We start from the raw sequence: 16,838 nt of genomic DNA, 5'->3' as shown, positions 1-16,838 counted from the left end.
ATGTTCATTATCTTGAACTCAGTGATGGTTTTACAGAGGTACACGTGTCAAATTCAGCGAATTGTACACTTTAAGTATGTACAGTTTATTGCACTTCAATAAAACAATTTTTAAAAGACCTACGTATTGGTAATATAAAAAGGGAGGGTGAGTGCCTTGCTGCTTATGAATGGATAATGCTGCACTATTTCATAGGCATCAGCACAGCGGCCCCCGCTTGACTGTGTCTTGTTCAACTCCACCCCCACGTGGGGCTCTGTGCCCAGCACCACACGATTAACTACTCCCTGGGAACAACACGCTGCCAGGCCATGCTACTCACCTTCCCAAAGAGGTGAGACACCACCATGTCCGGCAGGGCTTGGGTCCATCCGGAGATCTGGGGAGGATCAATGCATGTGGATCAGAAACCAGGAGTTGACAGTAATTAACAAGGTCAGCAAAACCACACAGTGCTGGGGAGCAGAGTGGCATTGCTGGGCCCCCCTAGCAATCGGAGGACACCTGCCTCAATGGGACCTTGGTTTCTGTCTCTAGTTCCCCACTGGACCCACCAGAATGGCAAGGCCTAGGCCTCCATCCAATACCTTATCCTCAGAGCCACACACACAGGAGATGCACAGCAAATGGGTGCGGCATAAAGACCCAGCCAGCGTGTAGCTTCCCCTGCTCCAAAAGCTCTCCAAGTCCTCAGCAAAGGGCCTCCTATTTCTTCTAAATGCACACTGAGCCCCTCAGTCTACACCCCAGGTCTGCCTGGCTCCTAACTATCCCACCTCTGTCATCTTCCAGCCTTCTCCCCTCAAGCCAGTTTTCTCTCTCCAAGTACATTGAAGTTACTAAGGACACTGACCACCTTCTCTTCTCTACTTCTCCCTAGTGACAAAGCTAGGTATATAGCAGGAGCTCCATAAATGCTATTTATACAGCAGGAGCTCCATAAATGTGTGCTGACTGACTTCAGCATCAGGCAAGGACTGGCAGGAGGGAAACTCTAGACCTAGGGGTCCTCAACTGGCCCCCGACTGCTATATGCCAGCTGTGCAGCACTGGGCAGGCTGCAGACCTCAGACTTCTCATCTGTACTGGGGGTACCAGGAACTTCCAAGTCACAGGTCAAGGTGAGGATTACAAGAGACAGCTGCACATGTCTCAGTCTCTGATACTAGTGCCTGACACACAGTAGGCCCTTGATATAGATCTTCTGTCTCCAAGACTGGGGTTGGAAAGGAAGGTGAAGGTGCAGATATTTAAACCCCATAAACATTCCCCAGGCCCCACGTTAGCCAGTGATCAATGTCCCCAGCCCTCCAAGTCTGGCTCAGAACAGCTATCCAGGAGCCCAGCTGGCTGAATGGAATGTCACTTCCTTTGCTGGAAAATCAAATAAAAAATAGGGAGTGTGTTCCACTCCTGAATGTCATGCAGGCAGGGGGAAGGGCTCCCGCACGCTGGCGGAATGCTCATGGAAAAAATACGTCAGGCTTGCCAGGACAGGGGTGGGAGGCAGAGGGAGAGGCATGACCCCGGCAAGCCCTCTGTCCCTGACAGCCACCTCAAACTTGGCAAAAACACACTTTCCAAATGAGGAGCCAGGATCCCCCCAGCTTGAAAGGCTTTGTCCTATTTCAATTGGACTGATTTCTCCCTCTCCTTGGCAAACACCAGGGCCTTTACGGGGGAAAAACAAAAACAATAATTTTTAAAAGATAAACAAGGAACCACAGGACACCAGCCAGGGCATGGCTTCCCAAGATAGCTCAGGCCCCTTCTTGTCCAGGCAGCCCATCCGCAGCCCAGGCCTGCCTGCCTCCCGCCCAGGACAGGTACAGTGAAGCCCACAGACCTTAGAGACAAAGGGATCTGCATGCAATCCCAGGCTCTACTGCCTGGCTGCGTGTGACCCTGGACAACTTCCCTAACCACCCTGAACCTCAGTTTCCTCCTCTGTAAAATGGTTATAAAAATTCCTACCTCCTGGAATTACTCTGAGGATTAAGTGAGGTAATGCATATATAGCAACATAAAGTAGAACTTGCACATGGTACACTTTCAATAAATGTTAGCTAATTATTATCACAAAGTTTAGTGACAATCGGTATTAAATACTCATTTCTTTTTCATTAAGAATGTGTGAATTCCTAAGATAGAGGCTTTTGCCTCATGCATCTCAAGGAGTCTTGTTTATCAACATGCTCAGCATCTTGAGCAAAGCCAGGCACAGGTCAGGTAGCCAGCAAATTTTTTTTAATCTGAGCGATGCTTACGAAAACTGGCTCAGGGGCCCGTGTCCCAGTGGTATCTCTGGCTTAGACAGCACAGTCCTACTGAAATCTTGTGAACGGCAATAGCTAAGGTCATGTCTATTATTCTAAGCAAAGCAGATGGAAACTGCTTTCCTTGCTGGGGCAGGCAGTGGGGTTGGTGGAGGAGTGGGGTGAAGAGAGGTCTCGTGGCTGTGAGGCTGCTCCAGGCAGAGGCTGTGTGCACCTGTCCCTGTGCACACAGGGACCCCACCTGCCTGACGCAGGCCCCCAGCCTCACCTTGGAGGCGGCCCAGTCCATCCAGCCTTCGGCACAAGGGTTCACGTTGATGAGGACGAGGCCCTCCACCATCTCGGGGTTGTTGAGCTGCAATTCAAGACTCGAGGTGAGACAGGCGACCTGGCAGTCTGAAACGCTATGGACTTGAAAAGTCAAACTGAAGCTTGAGAGAAGTGCCCAGAAAAGGGCCAGTGTGGGGCACCAGAGCAGGCTGCTGTTCTCAAGCCATCACAACCCCCGCCCCGTGCAGAACTGGGGTTCCGGCTCAGCAGACGCTGGACCGGGCTCCTGAGAGAGTGGATAAAGGGAAGGGGAAGGCACAGGAGAAGTAGAAAACACACATGCCGCACAGACCTCCGTGGGCAAGTCAGGTCAGCGGGTATAACACGCCACCAACCTCATCGATCAGACGGGTCAAAATGCCCTCTGGTCACAGCAGTAACAGTTCCACTACTTCCAGGAGATATGTATTTACATATTCACACACACACACACACACACGCGCGCGCGTTATGCATCGCCTAACGACACGGCTACTTTCTGAGAAGCGTGTGATTCTGCCGTTAACATCCTACAACGTACTCACACCAAACTAGACGGCGTGGCCCAACATTCACCTAGGCTACAAACCTGTGCGGCATGTGCTGTAGGCAACTGTAACACCATGGTAGCTAGTTGTGTATCTAAACATACCTAAATGTAGTAAACGTACAGCAAATACGGTACTATAATCTTACAGGACCATCACTGGAAATGCAGTCTGTCATTGGCCAAAACGTCCTTATGCAGCACTGAACTCTGTGTGTGTGTGTCTGTGTGTGTGTGTTTGTGTGTGTGTCACACACATACCTAGGATATAGCTAAGACCGTTTTTTTTTGTTTTTTTTTTTTCAATTTTCTTAGAGCCTGGACAGCTAGAGATCATTTTGTATTCATATCAGCATTTCTAACCTCTAGCAAAGCCCGGTTGATAATAGGTAGTCAGAATACCTATGGCTGAAATAAAATGAGTCCGGTTGCATTTTCAAACACTTGTTTGGTAAGGATAGAAAAGAGCCAGTAGCACTTGACTTGGGTGCACAGTAAGAACAGTGACCACTGTCCTGTAAACCCAGGTGTCTCGGATTCTGGTTGAGAATCAGTTAGGATCCAGAAGTACTTGGCTACAAAAACCCGAGCACCTCTTACAAAGAAGCGTCATAGCAGAATTCCCAGTGTGGATCTGTCCACGCTGGACAGCTAACTGAACAAAGCCAATGACAACAGAACGTGTCCACTGTCGTCTGCAAGTGTATATATGTGGTGCACCACACACACGCACACTCGCATACACATAACCGTGGAGCACACACGTCATTTCTTTTTCTCTTTTGGGTTTTTAAATGCTTTCCCAAATGTCTTCCTTAATCTTGAATTAATTTTATTTAATATGTAAGTTTAAAAAAAAATGCCAAACAACTCACCGCAAATCGAGTTAGGATATAGGCGCCTGCTCCTGTCCCCATGCCTATGATGCTTTTCAGCCTGGAAGCAGAAAGAAAAATGCATGTCACGGAAGGAGAGCATGGCAGGAGCCCTGACAACCCGCGCAGGACTTCCTGAGGGTGGCTGGCTGGCTGGGCAAGGCAGGAACACCCGAGCCGCGCTGTGCTTTATGACTGCACAGAGACCATGACCTTGGAGAAACTCGCCCCTTCTCCTTCCTTCCCTCCTGGCTGCCACCCAGGCTCCGAGACACCATCTGACATTTACAGGAAGACCCATTACGGCATCGCTTCTTCCCACTCGTAAGCTTTATTTTGGACTCTAAAACTTGGAATGAAAATAGATTGGGCAAGAACCACGAGGTATTATTATCATTACATAAAGGGCCCTCAAAAGAGAGGAGAGCTGGAAAAATGAGGGTCTGGAAAGAGAAGCTAAGGTCGCAGGCAGCCCTGTTCCAGAACATTCCATCGGGAGGAGAAGGGAATGGAAGAACAGGAGGGAGCATGGGGCGGGCGGGGTGGCTGCGGTCACGTAGTGCACCGTGCTGGCTGAGGAAGAGGTGCTGAAGTTACGGAGGCAGCCTGCAGCACAGAGACTGCGCAGAGAGCAGCGTTTACAAAGTGCGACGGCTCATTTCTTTAAACTCCCACCTAAATTTCAGTGGTCAGGCCAGATCAAACGAAGGGAGAGGAGGAAGCTAGAACCACCCTTCTCTGCAGACTGTGGGGGCGCGTCGATCCCTCGCTCTTACCCAAATTGTTGAAGGACTCCGGGAAGCATCTCGGCCAGCTGATCCATGGAGGGGTACATGTACCTGCGGAAGACGCAGAGAGCAGTTGGGGAGAGCCCGGATGCTGGCAGAAAGGGGTGATCCAAACGGGGACGCGCTTGAGGGTCACAGGCCACACAACCAGTCCTCCCCGTGCACCCAGGCTCCCCGTCTGGTCCCCTCTCCCCCTCCTGCTGAGGTCCCCACGGCGCACCCTAACTGTGCCAGGACCCATGCAAGCATTGATGAGCATTTTCAGCTCATTAAATCCTCACAGTAGCTCCATGAGTTCCCCCAGTATCAAGATTACAAATATCACTGAGGCTCAGAGATAAGCCGCGTGGCCTCAGGAGACCAACGGGTGGAGAGCCAGAAACAGCTGTCCTCTCTGTGTGTGTCTGGCTTCCGGTCTGGGATGTTGCAGGACTGGGGATGACACTGCCCAGCCGGAACATGTCACAGTTCCAACCCCAGGGAGGAGGAACTAAAACACGCATGAGAGAATAACGTCGACACAGCATAGTGGCTGGTCCTCACCCGTGCCGGGGTCTTGGGGAGGCACTGGAGAGGCGGTGAGCAAAGCAGACGCTGCCCGCGCAGGAGCCAGCCGTGAGTCCCCAGAGACTAGGGAGTGCGACTTACAAGGAAGGCTACACAGGGAGGGCAGAGTGCTCCAGGGGAGACAGAAGCAGGGAGACCTGAGTGAGCAAGTGGTCAGGGAAGTCTTCTTGGAAGAAGTGGCATTGAAGGGGCCGTGGGAGCCCGATGAGTGAAGAGTGTGGGACACATATTCTAGTCAGGGAACCAGCATGTACAAAAGCCCCAGAAAGAGCTGGAAAACGCCTATATGGTGTGGCTCCGCATACGTGCAGCCATTGAGCTGAGCGAGCTCTAGGGGAGACTAGTGGCAAAGGCATCAGGCCCCTCTGGAGTGGCCGTGCAGCCCCGCAGTGTGACGCTGGAGAAGCTTGGGGGCTCTGCTTGCTCCCTGCTCCCCAGGGCGGGGTGCACGGCCAGGAGGCAACTGCAATCCACTCACAAGGCCCCTCCCGTGTGGGGTGTGGGAAGCGGACTCAGAGCTAGGAGGAGCCCAGCCAGGAGTCAGCGTGGAGGGGGCTCACCCTCAGAGGGCCTGGGCCACCCCCAAACCAGGAACCCCACCCCACCCTCTGCAAGAGGCGGAAATAAGCCAGGTCCTGTTTGGACGGCAGCTCCCACCAGCCGCACACTCCAATCACCCGGTAAACCTGGGGACACCACCCTGCACTTTGCCTCCAGGTCAACCAAACACAAATTCCTGGGGGTGGGGCCCAGGCCCCAGAATATTTTTAAAACTTCTCCAGGGGGAGCCAAGAGCTTCTGCTTCATGCCAAATCTTTCAAACAGTTGGTCCAAGCACACAGATTTACTGACACGCCTCTGGCTTTATCTGCTGGTAAACGATTAACCATGTCCTACTGTTTTAATAAGCTTTCAATTTTTGGTCCTGGCCTTGTGTGGCTGGGTGTCCCTTTTCTTGCTCTCTGATAAAGGTTAATTATTAAGGATAATTCTGAATGCTAATCAACAAAACTTATCTATTTGTAAATGCCAAGAAGGTTCCTCTTGGAAGACTTTAAACCCAGGAACTTTCTCCTGCCCTGGTTTAATCGCAGCATCAGGTACGTGGAGAGCAGTGGGGAAGACAGAGGGCATCTCTGGGATCTGCCTGAGTGTTGCTGATTTGGGGGAGGGGTCAGCCCCCAATCTGACCACAGATTGCATGACAGAAACCGAAAGGCCACGCCCCAATGCCATCGCACGCTGAGAAGGGCCAGGGAGTATAAACACCTCCCAGTAAGGTGGTCTGATGTTCCAAGGAGAATATGAGTCTTGGAGTCGGCAGACTAGGGTTAAAGCCTGACCCTCCCAATTCTCAGCTGTGCAACCTTGAGCTAAGTAGTTAAGGCCTCTATGCCTCAGTTTCTTCATCTGGAAAATGGAGCTAACAACGCCAGCCACACATAGCCACAAGGATTAAGTGAAAACTACTTTTTTAAAAAAATAAAAATGATTGACCCTGGCTCATAGTTAGTACTCCATCAACAATGATCTCTCTCCCTCTCCTTTTCTTCACGACTTTCTAGGTTTTTCTCCTCACTCTTTGGTCACATCAAGGTCCTCTCCCACTTCAGTCCAGGTTGAGCATGCCTGTTATAAAGCCAGCCTTGCAGGAAGGATGGGGGAACGGGAAGATAACATCTAATGGGCTTGGAGTCTCAGATTGGGAAGAGGAAAAGTCCTGGGGACGGAGGGTGATGATGGTTGCACAGCCCTGTCTGAACGTACTTAATGCCACTGAACTGTATACTTAGAAATGCTACATTTTATGTTATATCTATTTTATCACAATAAAAAATGGTTAAAATAATGAATTTTATATTTTACGGTGATAACACCCCCCTCCCCAGGCTCTACCATGCAGGGCTCCCGGGCAGAAGACGCCTTCTCTCACCCCATGGGGAAGGAGGCAGCGCCGTCCTGCTGGCCCGGGGCATCCACGTGGCAGACAGCAAAGTGCTGGGTGATCTCTTGCATGTCCTCGTAGTTGAAGAGGGGGTTGTAGCAGGTTTTGTCTGAAGAACGGGCAGGGGAGAGAGATGAGAAAAAGTTAGATGGCTCAGTGGCAAAGCACACTCATTTTGTTAGTTTCACTCCTTTTCAGCAGGGAGAAATGAACTTAGAAGGAGGAATGCAGATCTTTGTTTTCCCATTCCGACTTTCCTTCTGTGATAAAAGGCAAGGATAAGTGACGGGGCAGGGGAGTGGTATCTGGCAGATGAACTTGCATTGGTGCTGGGAGGGGCCCCTGGTCTGGCTCCTGCTGCTTTCCTGACAGCGACAGCTCTAATGGCCCCAGAATGAGGTGCAGTTGCTCCACCAATATTCTCTTTCTCTCTGGATCTGCTGAACTCTCACATCTAGGGCACTGGCCAGGGCACACGTAAGTTTCAAACAAGGAGGAGCACGGTAGGTAAAGCATAGATCCTCCTCTCGTGTGGCCTTGGAGGAGTCTTCTAATTTCTAAGGGCCTGTGGCAAAGACACCCAGCTGCTCACCCAACCACATCTGCTTTCCTCCTAGGCACATAGCTGGACTACATTTCCCAGGCTCCCTTGCATTAAGAGATAGCCACATGATCAGCCTCTGGCCAATCACGTGAGAGTCTCACCATTTTCTCACAACACCTGCCACCCAATCCTCTAAGTTGCTCTCTTTTCTCCCATCTACCTGCCAGATGCTATGTTGCCAGCAGAAGCCTCTGGGGCCCTGGGGGATGGCAGAGCCACAAGCTAGAGAGAGCCTCGATCCCTGAATTGCCACATGGAATGTGTCCCAATGAACGTCCACTGAATTGTTACAGGAGTGAGAAGTAAACATACATTGTGTTAAGCCATGGAGGGCTTGGGGTCTTTTGTTATAGCAGTTAGCCTACTGGAACCAACAATGAGTCTCTCCAAATGGGGGAATAGCACCGCCATATGCAATCCCATTTCCTTGTCAGAGTCACTGAAATGAGATGATGGATATCCAAATACCTAGCATGGGGCCTGGTGCATAATGGATACAGGGGGAAACAGGGGAAGAAGAGAGATAAAAGAAAAGTGGGAATGAAGGAAAAAGGTAGTTTTCAGTGACTCAAATCATCCCCAGCCTCAAGGTATTAATTAATAATCTTTATGGACAAAAAAGAAAATCGGCTGTCAAAAATCAAGCAAGCATCAGGCTCGCAACACTCAAGTTCATAAAGATTTCTACACCAGAAAGGCCTGTAAGTGCCATCTGAACCATCATGGGGAGAGTCACCTCAACTCCAAGTCATTTTAATATTAAGTAGATCCTATTCCATTCCCAGCTATGAAAAATGGGGAACCTACGTATGGAAACCCTTCCTGGTCCTCTTAAGAATTCACTGTCTAAACATTCATAGCAGCGTTACTCATAATAGCTGAAAAGTGGAAACCACCCAAATGTCCACTGTCTAAAGAATGAATAAACAAAATGCAGTCCATCCATACAATGGAACATTATTCCGCAGCAAAAGAATGAAATAGTGATTCATGCTACACCATGGATAAACCTTGAAAACATTAAGAAAGAAACCAGTTACAAAAAATTGATGTATTATTCTGTTTCTATAAAATTCCAGATTAGGCAAATTCACAGAGAAGGAAAGCAGAGGAGGGGTTGGTCTCTGGCAACCCCTGGTTGGAAGATTGGGGGCTGCAGACAAAGGGTAAGGATTTCTTTATGGAGCACTGAAAATGTTCTAAAATTCACTGTGTTGACAGTTACACACTCTGTGAAAACACTAAACAGCGTCTGTACGTATTAAAAGTCTCTGTCACAGACAGACAGACACCCTGTGTCCCAGCACCTCCGGGCACACGGACAACTCGTGCCCACACGCAGTGCATTTCTGGCTTTTCCAGGCTGCGTCCAGAGTTCTTCCCAGAACAGCTCCAGGAAGCCCCAGAAAAAAAGAAACAGCTCCCAGCCACCAGCCCTTCCTGGCTGCCTTTCTCCTCTACTGTCTTGGGAATCGGCTGCGCAGGGAACCGCGGCGCCTCAGAACTTACGGTTCATGCCAATGTCGTGGTACGTGAGGATGACGGGCCGGTTCCCCTTGGGGGTCCCACACAGCGTGACGTGGATGGAGCCGTGTAAAGTCTCGATGTCCTGCTCCTGAGGAAAGAGAGCAGACAAAGGGCCTGTCATGTGGGGTTCACGGTGCCCCTGTGGCTGTATTTACTGACTACAGACATCCTGCGTGTTTCCAGCGGTGTTTTGAGGGAGCTCATTTCCCATGTGGCCGCCAGAGCCTTGGGTTTTCAGGCAGCAGAGCTCTCTGCCCAGCAGGAGGGAGGGAAAGGGAGGCAGAGCTCCACCAGGAGGCAGAGGACAGAGGCCCGGTTCAGACGGTGCAGTTAACTGCGCGGCCCTCCGGGGAGGCCAGCCCCAGCAGCCTTCCCCGCTCAGGACTTCGCTTGCTCCGTCTGGGAAATGGAGCCCGGCTGGCCTGATTTTTCTGGTCACCTGCTTCCATGCCTCACCTCCCCAGGTTACTGGACCTGGGAGGGACATCAGCTGGCTCGGGGCCACCCAGAACTCACTCCCTACTTCCGAGGACAGCCCCCAATTCCCTCTGGGAACCACCCCTCTCACAGTCAGTCCTAGGAGGTCTGTTGACACTGACCACCACACCATGTTCCACAAGCTGAGGCCAATTCCTGACCTCCTCCTCCCAGGTGCAAGGACTAGGTCTGGGAAGGACACAGGAGCTGGCTCCTGCCAATGATAGCCAACCACACTCACTTCTAGCTATTGGGGAACCCGACTGGACTTGACTTAACAAGGGTTGGATCTGCAGCAGCCACACTGTTAATATGAGGCAAGGGCCTGCCTGAAAATCTAGCCAGCCCAGAGATGGAAAAGACACAAGGGAGGTCTGGGCAATGGGATGTTCCATTACATGGGCCAACAATTTCCCAACTCACGTAAGCCAAAGAATCCTAAATTATACTATATCCATCCTCCCTTCTCAGGAGCCAGGGGGTTCTCCTCCTGGTCAAGACCAACTCTCCAGGCCATGTTCCTCAAGCCAGCTCACTCAGCCAGTCATCCCCCCATCTCTCCACACTAAACCTTCCAAGGCTCCTTCCTGAGAGCTGAAGCCATGCTCCTCTTTCTTCCTCCTGAAGTAGTCACCCTGCCTTGGTTCCAAGTGCCTCAACACATTCAGGGACCAGTTTTTCACCTGCCCAGTTAATCTAAACTTCTCAAGAGGGTGGTCGTGAGCTTTTCTCAATCATCATTCCACTGACCCTTGAACCCATGCCTGCCCTGGGTTCCTGCCTTCCTCGGGGTCACCCAGAAGCTCCCAAGGCCCAGAGTGACTTCCATGTCTGAGAGCAGTGACCTCCCAGTGAAAGGCCCCCACTCTGGGCTCTCCCCACACCGGGGCTAGCAGGGGAGGCAGCACCCCCAGCCTGCAGAGGACAGGTCACCAAGGCTGTCCGGGTGCCGGAAGCAGTGCTGAACCACGTCCCTCCATGTCCCTCACCCCTCACAAGAGCCCTGCCAGAGCCGTGGGACCCACGCCGGCTCAGGGAAGTGAAGTCAGCGGCCCAGAGCCGCACAGACAGGAAGCGGCCAAGGCAGACCCCCAGACAGTCGGCCCCACCGCAGCCCCTACACTCCTCAGTGCTTTGCCCCCCAAGGGAGAGGCTCAGGCTCAGGCCTCGGGAGGCCACTCAGGTCAGCAGGGGGCATTTATTTTCCAAAGTGTCAATGAGGCATCGTAGTGGGATATGGAACACTCGGATGCCGACAAACCTGCTTCCAGAAGCCAGCTGAAATGTGACCCATGTCGGTCACGGCCCGGGGCCACATGGCAGGAGAGAGGAAGGTCTGTGCTCACAACCTCGCTCGAGAAGAAGAGGGGTGGGACAGACTGTCCCCTCAGGAGCCCTGTGGGGGCCAAGTGACCCCCTCCCCAGCCCATACCTGTGAAATGAGGACAAGCCCAGACCCCGCCTACCTCCTGGGAATGCTGGAGACCCACAGGACTCAGCAGGTGGCCTGTGCCCACGAGCCCAGGGCTCCCGGCCTGCGAGTGAACCCCGAGAGGTGGTGTCTACACAGGCTAGGGACCAGATCCTACCTCTGCTACTTCTTACCTCGGAAACTTAAGCCAGTACCATTCCACCCCACACACATTTATTAGGCACCTGTTGTACGCCAGATCCCCTTAGTCCCTGGAGGGATGAGGAGATAAGAACTCACAAGCTGGTGAGAAGTGGATTCAACCCCCCAGGGTTGGGAGCCAGACCAGGAGAGGCTCCAGGTGCCATGAGACCAATGATTCTCAAGCTGGGGAACTGACTCACAAAGAAAACGTGCAGCCCAGCTCTGCTGTTGTGTTTTTACCGAGGACTCGAGCCTTCCCCATCCCAGGCAGACATGCGGGGGTTCCGGCCCTCACTCTGAGACGCCTGCAGCCAGCAAAACCCAGACCACTGACATGCCTCTGTGGAAACCTCACAGGGATGGGGAGGGGTTGCAAGGTGATGGTGGTGTCATAAACGGTCACAGCATGGGCTCTCTAGCAGTGCCCAGGTCCGCCCAGCAATGGGTCCTCCTGAGCCACCTCCTGACCACCCCAACAAGATGAGGCCCTGGAACACAGAGCTTATCCCAGCTCCCTGCCCCCTCTCTCCCCCTCAGGGCCCAACACTTCTTTCCTGCCCATAAAAAGGCTGGAAAAATCCATAGAGGACAGAGCAATGCCCCAGAGGGGGCCGGGATCATCTGCTGGGCCTGCCTGGCCCTGGAGCCACCATAGGGACAATGGCCCATTGTGGGGGCACATTCTTCATTGTCTCCCAGCTGACCCACATGGCTCCCTCTAAAAATAGGCCAGGACAGGCAGTGTCCCCACCGCCTGTGGACGTCAGGGCTCAAACGCAAGCCCTACCCTTCCCGAGCCCTCTGAGACTCCAGGTCTCACCTCTGAGACAGGAAAGAGCTTCCTCCACCTGCTCCTTAGGAGGGGAAGGACGCGCCACCAAGCAGAGGCCGGAGCAGAGCGCCAAACAGTGCATGCAGCAGAGGGTATTAATGGGGCGGCAGCCACGGGACACCCAGCCCCGGCTGGCACCAAGAATGTCCCTGGCAACTCCCTCAGCTGGGAAGGGGTCAACACCTCTTGGTGTTGACCCATCTCTTTGGAAGCCTTAAGACTACACAGCTATGGAACCAGAATGACATTTGAGGGTCCAACCCCTAAATTCAGGAAGAAGAGGCTACCCGGGTCTTGTTCACTGTGATGCTCAGTGTCTGCTGGATGAAAGATCTGATGAGATCTGAGCCTGGTCCAATAAAGGCAAGCGTTAGCCCCTAGGAAGGAACATGCTCTACTCGGCCCTCCCCTGGGACTGGCGACAGCCTCACAGAGCATCAGTGCTTCACCCTCACCAGGACCACTCGAGCGTGATTACCATGGCCCTGCCTCAGCGCTGCCCTGACCCTCAGCCCGGCAGGTCTCGGAGAAGAGGCATTCCACATCAGTAGCCTCATCAGGAAGGCGAAGACCCAGCCTCAGAAAGTGGCAGTGACATGGTGAGGGGCACACAGGTGCGGGGCTGCCTGGAGTCGTAGGTGAGCACAGATGAGGGAGATGTGCTAAGCTAAGCGCCCACCAAGAGTCAGGCAGGGAAGCCTATCAACGCGTTTTCACAGGTGCAGAAACTGAGGTGACTTCCCCCAGGTCAGCTTATAGTGGCAGAACCAGGATTGGAGCCCTCATATGCTGGGGGTCTATAGGACCCCTTCCACCCTCCTCTCAGTTCCCGGCCCACCAGCCCTCGCAGGAAGGAGAAGGAAAAGCAAGTGTCATGTGTCTTCCCCTCATGCCCCAGTCCCATCCCCTAAGTCTCTCTCTCTCTCTCTCTCTCTCTCTCTCTCTCTCTCTCTCTCTCTCTCTGTCACACACACACACTCACACACACACACACACACACACACACACACACACACACACACGTGCATGCACATGCACCTCTAAGCCAGCTCTGGTGCTCTTTCCCCATTGGGCAAAACTGAGAAGACTGTGTCTGAGATTGAATGGGAGAATTAAAACACAAACACATGCCTTTGTCTGCTTCAGTCCCCAAAGAACATTCTGTCTTTCTTTCCCCGTGGGGATGAATCACCCAGTGTTCTGGAGACAGGAGCCCATCCCGTGTCCCCCATGTTTTCCCAAAAAGAAGGTGCAGGGAACCCAGAGTGTCAGAACCGCATGTGCACTCCCATCCTCTTGCCTGAGAGAGGAAAGTCCCCTGTTCCAGGGCTCATCGGGGGCACCCTCTGGCTGTCACGGTGGCTCGGGACACACACACCTGCTCCTCCACCACGAAGAACCCAGGCTCAGCTCTCCCACAGCCAGAACCAGACCACGAGGACCTTGCCCGTGGGGGTCCGACCCAGCCAGGCGGGTGCGAGAGAGAAATACCCAGCCTGCACGTGTCTTTCTCTCTGGACGAGTCTAGAAAGCCACTCTCTCGAGGTTCCCAGGTGACAGCAGCGACGGGGACAGTAATAATTGTATTAGCCACTGCCTCTTGCTCTAGGCCTGCCCCGATCATCAGGTGTTTTCTTGTCAAGTCCTCACAACAACCCTACTGGGTAACAACATCCACACTGTGCAGATGAGAAAACTTAGGCTGAGAGAGGTGAAGTACTTTGCCCAAGGTCAAACTGATGGGACAGTGCAGCAGAATGTGAACCAACCTTGGATTTGGGCAGTCCAAGCGCAAAGCCTGCTCTCTCTAACGTCCCTGTTTTACACCGTGTGCCGGGAGGAGGAGTTAAGGAAACCTTTCTACGCAACGTGCACTGAGACTCCCTATGGAGCATGCAGTAAATCGGGTCCCCACATTGATTTGACTGCAGATGACTTTTTACCTCCCAGCAGCTCCGAGGTCTACCAATGCATGCAGCACATCCTGGGTTACGCTATCATACAGAACAGAGAAATAGTATCTGTTCCTCCCATTCTCATAAAACGTGCATCTGCCTTCAGACTGCAGGCATGTGTGTCTTTGTGTGTCAGACTTGGAAGGGCCTCAACACAAACCTCACCTTCTCAGGGAGGCCCTTTCTGCCACCATACACAACACACGGTCCCATGTTCCCTTCTTTAAGGCAGCACCGAGCACGGTTCCAAATATCTGTGTAAGAGCTGCCTCCCCAACCAGACTGCCAATTCCCAGAGGGAAAGGCTGGCTCTGCTGCAGACAGGGTCTGGCCCAGAGGGTGCACTTAGAGAGTTACACAGTCTACACCGCCTGCAAGCTGGCAAGTGGGGAAATAGCACCTATCACTAAGTATTCCTTAAAGATTTCATCTCTTTAGCTGCCAATCCTGGCTTGTGAGCTTTATAAACTATGGCAGACTCTGTCGGTTGGCACCCCAAGCATCTGTTGTGCCCTTCTCTTTTATGACAGAATTCCAAGCAACCATGTGCTTGATAAAATTCTCCCCCGCCCTGTCTCCCTGAAGCCAAGGATGGTCAGGGACTCAGCTCTGACCACTGAGATACCCGCAGAACTTCCTGGGGCTTCGAGGAGAGTTTTTTTAAAGGGTTAAACTTGGCCTTTTGATTTTTTCCTTTTACCCTCCCACCTGCTTCCTACCTGGAAAATGGAAGAGATGCTCAGGGGGTTCCATGGCCAAACCCGAGGGCAAGAGCTACGTGCTCAGGATGACAGCAGGAAGCAGAAAGGACAAACTCCAGCTGGGCCGGGTGACATTCGTGGCCTGCTGTATTAGGCCTTCTAGGTCAATGGGCATAGCAAACATTTCCTTGTTTAGGGCAGTGTTTGTTGAATGCTATTAATTTTAACAATATACCCACCATATGCCTCTGGCCAGGTTGCTCTGAGTGCCCCTGCCACCCGTTGTAAGCTGAGGTCAGCAAGTGAACAAGCCCACCTGCTCCACGGAGCCCCTCCCAAGACTAGAACTGTGCGGCGGACCTGGACGTGATGTGCAAACTGCGGCGTTCCCACCATGTCGGGGGGTATGCACAAACATCCCAGAGATGCTAGCGTGCAGCCGCCCCGGCCAGCTCCACTGGCTTCAGTCCAGGGACTCTGAGACCAGCTGCGACTGCTCCTTCCGTAATCCCCTCCTGCCCAGCAGGCCTGGGCAGATACTGACCTAAGAGGATGACCGCTTACCCAGGCTCTTAGTGGGGCAGGGGAAAGCCCCTCCCACGGCAGAGCAGGGAGGGCACCCAGCGGGACAAGGGGCCAGGAAAGCTGATTTGGGCTAATCGGACCCAGCATTAAGTCAAGCCCTATGGAGGCAAGAAAGGGAAACCATAAGGGCAGAGGCTCAAGAGGAAATGCCGGGGGCTTGCCCTGCCGCTGTCTTTGCATAAAATGATGCGCCCCTCCCCCACATCGCCATGGTTCATCTCCTGAGCCCGCAGAGGAGGGGCAGGCCTGGCCTGGCATCCATCTCAGGACCCATTCCGCTACGTGCGGAGCGTGTACGGAATGCGAGATGACCAGGCAGAGGTGTGTGTGGGGAGAGACACACCAGTACTTGTTATAAGGACAGCCACCCCTTCACTGGGCATGTCCTATGAAGCCAGGCCTGGCCCCTGTACTGTCGTGACAGCCGTCTGACAGACAGCCCGTGGGGCCGAAGCGCAGGTGCCCCATGGCACACGCCTATGGATAACGGCGTGATCCGGGGGCTTCCCCACACCTCACACAACGGAAGGTAAGACTTCAGACAGGTCAAGGTGGGCCTGCAGCTACTCAATTCATTCTTCAGTCTTCTTTAATATTGTCACCAAGCACATCAAGAAAAGTAAAAGAAATTACGGAGTCAGGAAACAGGCTGTCGTGGGCAGAGGGGTGTCAGCCTGGGATACGACATGAAACTGCAGCCCACGCTGAAGACCTCAGTTCTCCCAGGGAATGGGAATTAGGAGGAATGTCTTCCTTGGGTTAGGGAAAAGAGAAAGAGTGAACCAACTGCCATCCTGGAAGCAGGGGAGGGCCCAGTGCCCTGTGTGTTCCATGTTCGAGACACGCTCCGAGACACTGAAGCTACCCCGTTTCACAGATTGGAAAACTAAGCCTCAGAGACGTCAAGCAGGCAGCCAAGGACACGTGGCTAGCAAATGACGGGGCAGATCTGGACCTGCTTCTGTTCACTGCACCCTTTCGGGGACACTGGGAGATGCCCGTGCCATCCTGAGGGGCCAGCCTGAGGGGCCCTGGCAGGACAGACCTCGGAGGCCGGGGCTGAGCCCCACGGTGGGTGCTGGGTGGGCGAGGTATCCTCTCCCCTCCTCTGGAGGGTGTTCCCAGGAAACCTACAGGGAGGGCAGGAGAGGCACCCCGGTTTTATTCTCCAAAGCCTCATTCTGCGCTGATCCAGATGAGTGCTCCTGCCATCTGTCACTCGGAGTTTGCTCTAA

General features: G+C 53.0%; 1 protein-coding gene across 2 annotated transcripts in view; it reads right to left on the bottom strand.

Annotated features, from left to right (window-relative positions):
* Positions 1-16,838, bottom strand: part of NDRG1 (N-myc downstream regulated 1) — a 55,466-nt gene that overhangs the window by 14,713 nt on the left and 23,915 nt on the right. The window contains exons 1-7 of one of the 2 annotated variants that reach the window (XM_012785450.3): positions 11,731-12,316; positions 9,421-9,526; positions 7,296-7,416; positions 4,784-4,846; positions 4,008-4,068; positions 2,545-2,631; positions 323-379 (exon numbers count right to left, since the gene is read on the bottom strand). In XM_012785450.3, the coding sequence (XP_012640904.1) occupies positions 323-379; positions 2,545-2,631; positions 4,008-4,068; positions 4,784-4,846; positions 7,296-7,416; positions 9,421-9,427 (396 nt within the window). In that variant the 5' untranslated portion in view covers positions 9,428-9,526; positions 11,731-12,316. Of the gene's footprint in view, positions 1-322; positions 380-2,544; positions 2,632-4,007; positions 4,069-4,783; positions 4,847-7,295; positions 7,417-9,420; positions 9,527-11,730; positions 12,317-16,838 lie in introns of those variants that run through there. The other variant, XM_012785449.2, reaches the window with a different exon arrangement.

Source organism: Microcebus murinus, chromosome 7, assembly GCF_040939455.1.
Source record: "Microcebus murinus isolate Inina chromosome 7, M.murinus_Inina_mat1.0, whole genome shotgun sequence".
Lineage (NCBI taxonomy): Eukaryota > Metazoa > Chordata > Mammalia > Primates > Cheirogaleidae > Microcebus > Microcebus murinus.
Note: the sequence above shows the minus strand (reverse complement) of the source record. Positions and strands in the feature narration are given on the sequence as shown.